The 8263-nt window shown below is 32.6% G+C and overlaps 1 protein-coding gene across 1 annotated transcript; it reads left to right on the forward strand.

The window, feature by feature from the left end:
* Positions 1–259: 259 nt before the first annotated feature.
* RAD51C (RAS associated with diabetes protein 51C) lies at positions 260–4253 on the forward strand. Its single transcript, XM_078310891.1, has 9 exons — positions 260–412; positions 495–593; positions 1103–1225; positions 1823–1856; positions 1933–2003; positions 2357–2583; positions 3247–3378; positions 3730–3796; positions 3875–4253. The coding sequence occupies exons 1-9, from the start codon at positions 292–294 to the stop codon at positions 4054–4056; spliced, it is 1056 nt and encodes a 351-aa protein (XP_078167017.1). The 5' UTR covers positions 260–291; the 3' UTR covers positions 4057–4253.
* The last annotated feature ends 4010 nt before the right edge of the window (positions 4254–8263 follow it).

Here is an 8263-nt window from a genome sequence, read left to right on the forward strand (position 1 = left end):
ATCCTGTCCGTACAAAGCTCCGATAGGTTCACCTAGTCCAGTGTGAGTGCGTATCCTCTGAGATATCTCAACTTTTGCGTGACCGACGTGTCCGGTGCCTATTCGGGGGTGATGTAGGGGGTCAGTATTATGCTTGCTTTGAGATTGGTGCATAATGTATTTAAACGGTTAGGATTTTCCATAAAGTCACGCAAAGTTCGAGATATCTCAGAGGATACGAATTCGTCCAGTGTCCAGTGATTCTGCGCTGTAGACTGTAGTGAAATCAAACGCGCGCAGGAGAGAGACAAAATGGAGGTATCAAATCTCCCAATCTCTCCTTCACTTCGATCAAAATTGCTCGCCAAGGGTTATAGAAACCTCTCCTCTCTCTCCTCTCTCTCCTCTCTCTCCCCTTCCCTTCTGGCTCAAGGTACCATACTCTCTCATCTCTCTCCTTCTGTCTTGCTTTTGTTTGTTTATGCTCTCTTCTTCACAAATGTTCCTCTTTGTAGAACTAAGTATCCAATGTGAAGAGGCAATAGAGATTCTGAGGGCTATACCAGATGCCACCACATCTAAAACTGCTTATACCCCAAATGGAATTATTCCAGGTACTTTACTTTTATTTATACCTTCCTCATCAATCATCATAGCTGCTACCGGTAAATTTCGCGCTGATACCAGTCACCAAACTGACTTTTTCTATCTTTTGGTCATTATGTTTTGTTGAGGCTATCAATTATGCTTGAGGGATACATGACATTTCACATTTTGCGGGAGAGCATCAATGTATTATTAAACCTTAAAAATAGAAAATTTCCCATGCACTTTTACATGCAATCTACCGTGTATCCTATATTCCTATTATTATGTCACATTGACAGTTCCTAATTACCAGTTCTTTATTTGTATGGACTTGTACGGTAGCCAATCTGGAAACAGAACTAGTTCCACAATACTGGTTTTCATGTTTTGTAGGGTACTTTCAATACTTTGTATGTTTTGTAGGGTTATGCATACATGATATTTTTTATTTATTTTGCGATGTTATACCCAAAATTACCCCTACAATTGAATAATGTGGAAGTTTTGGTTTTATGATTTCTTAAATGCTTTATAGGAGCGGTGACAGCATGGGACATGTTGTCAGAAGAACAAATGCAGAGACACATTTCTACAGGATGTAATGATCTTGATACAATACTTGGTGGTGGTATCCATTGCAAAGAAGTAACAGAAGTTGGTAACTATTACTGACCTGTTATTGTACTTTGATATATTCACACAGAATCCTATTCCATACTTTCATAGTTATTTTTTAATTAGTACATGAAGGCCTGTTATGGTGTCACTGAATTGAAATAGAAATATGAGGAGGATTCAAATGTCTCATGTCTTTCATGCCTCATTGTTCCTCACATTCTCTATTTTCTTTTTCAAAGTCCAAACAGTCGTTTCGAACCAATCAACATAGTCTTCATATTAAAATGTGCTTGCTGACCAAATTATATTGTCTTGAAATATATTACTTTTTTTTAGATAGGTACAGAATCATCCAAAAACGGTGATTTTGTACCTATCTAAAAAAATAGTAAAATTTTCCAAAAAATATAAAATTTGGTCTCCAAGTACATTTCAATATGGAGATCATGGTTCGGATTAACTGTTTGGACTTTGAAAACGAAGATAGAAGATGTGAGGCACAATGAGGTATGAAAGACACGAGGCATTTGAACCCTCCTCTGAAAATATTTACTGACTCAATAAGTAGGGATTTCAAAAAGGGTTCAAGAAAAAAAGAAGTCAATCTAATACATTACTCTGTGAATATTTTTTGTAGGTGGTGTTCCTGGAATTGGCAAAACTCAACTAGGGTATGATTATTAATATTTCACATCTTTATATCTTGAAAACAAACAAAATTTTCTTACTTTCCTTGTACTTTTCCAGAATTCAACTTGCAGTAAATGTGCAAATACCGGTCGAATACGGTGGTCTAGGCGGAAAGGCTGTTTACATAGGTAGTTTCACTATTATGGTTGAAGATATAGATCAACCTTTTCTTGTTTAAGAATTTTCTTATGTGCCCCTAGAAAGCTTCACATATGGGCCTAAGCCAGTAAATACTGCATATTATTGGTTCTAGGTCTTATTGATACCTGGCAATACAAGACAATGGAAATTTATTATGTTCCAGAATTTAGCTAGGAGTACAGAAAATATTAGAATTAGTTGATAACTGTCGATATTGGAAACATTTTTTAGGTGTATTTGCTTATTGTCAAAGTTAAAAGTTTTTTCTGTTTTGTAATAATCATAAGCAATAACATACTTTTTTGTAACATTATAAATTTTTTATTTCCATGGTGAGTAGATACAGAAGGTAGTTTCATGGCCGAGCGTGCATATCAAATTGCCGAAGGATGCATAAGTGATATTCTCGATATATTCCCTAGTAATAGCAGAGAATTTTTATCATGCAAAGAAAGGTTGCGAGCAAATAATTTCTTGGATAGCATCTTCTATTTCCGCATCTGTAGTTATACCGAACAAATTGCTGTTATAAACTACTTGGAGAATTTTCTGACTCAGCACAAAGATGTAAGTCAAAGACTTGCTTGTGAAATTTTGTGATAAACTGTATCCCTGAGCCACTTATTAATGCGTGATGCTCAATATTACAGAGTATGGATAGTACAACATCAGTGTCACTTGAGCCTATATAACACCAACTTTAAAATCTATTGGATCAACTTCAAACGGTGAATCCAAACTGTTCAAACCGATCTACTTCATTAGTTGTGATACTAAAAATTTATATTTTTTTGAATTTATTTAGTATCAAGTCAAGCGGTCAAATGTGGGAGTTTTAAAGTTAATTTTAATGCATTCATTTTTCAATATTTTTGACCGTTTGACTCTATACTAGAATAACTCGGAAAATAATTTGTTTGCACGTAAACGCATCATTTGTAAAGTAAATCAGTTTGAATGATTTGGATTAGTCGTTTGAAGTCTATCCAATAAATTTTGAAGTTGGTATCACATGACACCAATGTCATACTAGCCGAACTCAATATTACAACTGCGGTGTCTGTACAAGTTTCTACAGAAATATGTCTTTGTGCAGAAACTGAAAAAGTAGGGTCTTTTTGCAGTTTCAGAATATTATAAATGGTTTTCTGCCAAAAATAAAAATAAAAATCTTTTTAATTGGATTGTATATCTTTTCTCTTGTATAATGTGCATTATGTTTTACTGTAGGTGAAGTTGGTGATAATAGATAGTGTAACTTTCCATTTTCGGCAAGATTTTGATGATCTGGCCCAAAGGACTCGGGTTCTTGGTGGTTTGTCTTTGCGGCTTATGAAACTCTCTAAGACGTTTAATTTGGCTGTCAGTGCCCTTGCCTTATCATTTCTATCTGATATATGCCTGTCTGTACTAACTTTTTATTATGTTGCATGCAGATGTTGATGCTTGTTGTTGTTAATTGATCGAAAAGTTATAATTAGAGATCATTGTACTTGTTTCTCGGTTACTTTTGCTTTATAGACAACATATTAAAACTCTCTTCAATTTGATGTCGGAACAGTAGAAGGTCATTACTGTTAAATGTATCTAACTTGTAATCGATCTACTTAGTAGTCCTTGAACAAATTATGTACTTTTATTATTAATAAATTGTAAGTCTTTTACCTTATTTTCTTCTATTTATTAATGTATTTAGTATCGTATGTGGACCAGGTTGTTTTGTTGAACCAGGTGACAACCAAGTTTACTGATGGCTCATTTCAATTGACGCTTGCTCTTGGTAAGTTAAAAAAATTAAGTGCTTGTATTAGTCTTTATATGAAGAAAAATTATTTTATTTTTATGTATTGTTGGGCAGGTGATAGCTGGTCACACTCATGCACAAATCGCATTATTCTACACTGGAATGGAAATGAGAGATGTGCCTACATTGAAAAGTCCCCTTCCCTTCCATCAGCCTCTGCACCTTACTTGGTGACTGGAAAAGGGATAAGAGGCATCAATTCTAATTTCAAACGTGCCAGAACTATGCCATCTTGATTTTAACAGGTCCTTTCATGACTTCATTGATATGAAGTGGGAAATTTTGTTTTGTAGATGTTACTTGATGGTAGTTTTTTTTTTTTGTTGTTGTTCAGCTTCCCTGAGACCAGCTGTGTTAATTTTTAGCAGTTAATCTTTTGATGGATTGGTGGAAACTTTGACTAGTGAAATGAAATCTAACATATTTTTAGCAATTTATAGCCTCCATTTCATTTATTAGAACTTCTAAATAAGAGTATTTTCTGGTTATCACTATGTTTCTGGTTCCATTCGTGTGTAATCATAGTTTGGTGAAATTTCTTATGATGTCAACTGTTTGATTTGCAGAGCAAAACTATAATTCAATTGTTCCAGCATTTTTTTGTACCAAATTGAAGGGGAAATGATCTAGAATTCATTCAGGACTACCAATTATAATATGATGACTAAGTGTATCTGAGAATATATTCTGTCAGAGAAATAGTCAGTCTGACTCAAGTTATATCCTTGTCAAAAGAAACAAGGCTCAATCCAGACAAATCTCCTTGAAAACAGGTAACCTTTTCTTATTGTATGATATGTACAGATAGTGTGAAATATGCATCTTGTTCTGCGGTAGGTGGCCATACAAATTCCATTGTACCATGTAGAGACAATAAATTAAGAAGGAATTGCAGCCAAATTTACCGTTAGTTGTGCCATAAAGTAAGCACGAGAAAAGGAATGAAGATCATATTTTTAACTTTAAGAGATTGGATGAAGATCCTAAGTTTCATAAAAAAATATTCATTTCCATTTCAGAATTTCATCCCTTTTATTGAAACCAAAAATCAGACCAGCTGGTGCTCCGTGGGGCAGCTTACCAGTGATGGTTAAGTTTAATACTTATACTTTCAATCATCAGTGTATTTAGTTATAATAGAAACCGAGGCAAACAGTTAACGGTGCTCCATGGACTGCAACTTTCAGATTTCAAATGTGCTCTTGACTAGAGCAAGAAGTATGTCAGAAATTTTTACTGCAGATATTGGATGGATGTTATCTCATCAGTATCAGTATCAGTATCAGTATTTATTATTTAATCAAAATTCATATTAACTAAAAACCCAACTATAAATCCAACATAGAGGAAGGTACCCTTCAACTGGTACAAACTGATTGCGTGTTAAACATTTGATTGGGTTGGGCCAAAATATCAATATGAAATAAGAAATTGTTGCAGTGGGCTCCCAGAGGACAATAACTGAATAACAACAGGTGTACAAAAAGTTAGAACAATAAAATGTCTGAAAAAATAAATTTCTAGTTATCATAATTTCATGTTTAATTTCGCTGTTAGTGCATTCATTTTCCATGTAAATGTTATTGAAACAATAATGCACCATGAGGCTCAGAGAGCATACATACTACATTTCCATTTCTGTTAGTTATATGTAGCTAACAGTCCATCAGAAGATGACAGCTCAACTTCTTTTTTTTCCATTCATTTGAATTAGACTTGCTACTCACATGATTTAGTACACTATCATTTCTGCAACTGTGAAAAAGATATATAATGATGAGACGTTTTTTTGTCAAACTCAACTCAAAGAAATTATTCTGTCAAACATAAATCACATATAAGTTTGTATTTGTCAAATGTTAACCATGTGCCAACTTGTTCTAACAAATACAAAGCGTAATCATCTTAAAATAATAATTTGTTGATTTGAACTTGGTTACGACTTTTGACCTTATCTTTTTTTCTTTTCTTTTTTTCTTTTTTTTCTTTTTTTGTATGGTGTTATTTTGACCAATTAATCAGGATTTACTGATACTCGTTTCATAATTAACTTTTACTCTAATGTGCATTTGACATCTTACAAGTTGACAACCTTGATTTTTTTGATGTGATGCTGATTTAATGAAAGATGGAACATTCTTTTTCTAAAGTATTAATATGATATGTACATTATATTTATTTAAAGAAAATCAAACATCAAAGGCATGCTAACTACCGTAATAAAATTATAGCTTTCGAAATGTATTTTAATTTGATCAAAATTACATGACAGTTATCAATAATTATGTTCTGACTCAAGTAGACAAGTGTGTATTGTAAAATATGGACAAAATTTATCAAAATGTACTTAAAAGGATGTGTTCACGTGGGTGATTATCAGCTTGATAAATTATCCATTCTCTCTTTTACTCCGCAGAACCAAAGAAAATTGTTGTGAAATTTTTAAAAAATTCTTTGGTGATGTATACCGAATTTTTTATGGTAAAAGGTATTCACTTTTAAAGTGGAACCCATAGATACATATATATACGGAATTAATTATGATAAAGTGCTGAAATGAGTGTTTGATTATATTGTAAGATAAACTGATAAAGATCTTAACTTTTTATTAATATATATTGCTATTAAAATTTCTCACTTATTTATAATAAAAAAGTTATAAAAAAATATGTAATTTCTAATTTAAGAACTGATTAGTCCCACAATTATTAATGAAACACTATGTTACTTGATACTTCACTTAGGGCTCCGTACCTGTGTCGAGTACGTATCAGATACGGATAAACATCCGATATGGCCCTGATACTTGTCTGATATGCCAGTTGGCATATCAGCTTACATGGCGTATCCTTACTTTCTTGATACGGTCTCTGATATGGATTGACTCGTCTAAATACGTGAGGAGATTCGAAGTGGAGATCTGTGGCATAACACCCATAATTAACCCTCTACCACTAAACTTCAAATATGTTGTTATGAGAGTACTTATTATATTTAATGTATATTTCGCTATAGAATTGTATTTTGATATTTAAGTTATATAATACAAATATTTGAATTAACAATATAATTAAAAATGTTATATATAATAGGTGTATCGTATCCTTAATTTTTAAAAATTACTGCATCATCATATCCGTATCATATCCAATACAATATCCATACTCGTATTCATACAACATAGATGAACCATAAGTGAAGTGCTTATATAAGAGGAGAGGACTTTTGCTTAATAAATAAAATGTGGGGAGATGAGAGAGGAAAATGAGAAATGTGACATCTTGTGGGAAAGAAAAAATGAAGTTTGAGTCGATAGTTTTTTTTTTTTTTTTCCATCAAACTGCATTGGCTCTAAAATCAATTTTTTTTTCCATCAAATTGCACTGGTCCTAAAACTAAAAGCATCTCCAATCTAGCAATTGTAATTAATTGCTAAACAACAGTTATGAAAAATTTAGAGAAATTAAAGAATCCACTCCTACATTGGTACAATCAACTAAACACTTGAGAATTAAACACTTGGCATAACTTATCTTTGAAAAATGATTTCTTATTAAGCAATTCTTTCCAACAATTGCTAAATAAGCAATAGCCATACAACCCAGCAATTATATTAGCAATTGACATATCAGATTAACAATCCAAAAATAATTACCATCGTATATGCTCTAAGATGGGATTCAAAATAGGAATAAGTGAGCCAAAATTGACAATCCGAATACCTACAAGAAATAAGATAGGAAATTTCATCAAAATCGGGACAGCTGAACTGATCCTAAGGGTTTTCTCCACAAATTAAAAGATAAGGAAAGAGAAGTGAAGGGGATGGAAGGAGTAAACGGAAGAACTATCTTCCAAATCGGGGGTAAAGACTAGAGAGAGACTATTCATTTTGTATCTTGGTTTCTTTTTTCTCTTTGGATCTCCTTTAAAATTTTAGTTTGTGAAACTAATAAATTTGTTTGAACAATCCGATCAGCCCTTCTCTCCTTCTCCTCCCCTTCTCTCACACCCTAAATAGATCGAAGAGTAAAACTGACCATTTTTTTAAAATATATCTAGGCATAGGGATTTAAACAGTCAATCCTTGGCGTATTGTGACTATTATCCATCGTTTAATAGATTTACACTCGTCTGATAAAAAAGAAAAAGAAATGTTGTTCTTCTAACCAAAAAATAGAAAGAAATTTATATGCAATTTCAAACTGCGGATATTCAATTTTAGTCTGTCGTTTGAAACTGCAGACATAGTGAAAATATATAAAATTGCAGATACTTAATTTGGTCCTTAGTTTGAAACTGTGAACATACTGAAAATAGAAATTTTTGACAAAATCGTGATTATTTGATTTATCTTATTTTTTTAATATACAATAAAAATAAAAATTTCGGTGATGTATACCCGAAACCCAAATTAAGGATGTACTTATATGATTTGAGGAC

This window comes from Carex rostrata, chromosome 11, assembly GCF_964058835.1.
Source record: "Carex rostrata chromosome 11, lpCarRost1.2, whole genome shotgun sequence".
NCBI classification, from domain to species: Eukaryota; Viridiplantae; Streptophyta; class Magnoliopsida; order Poales; family Cyperaceae; genus Carex; species Carex rostrata.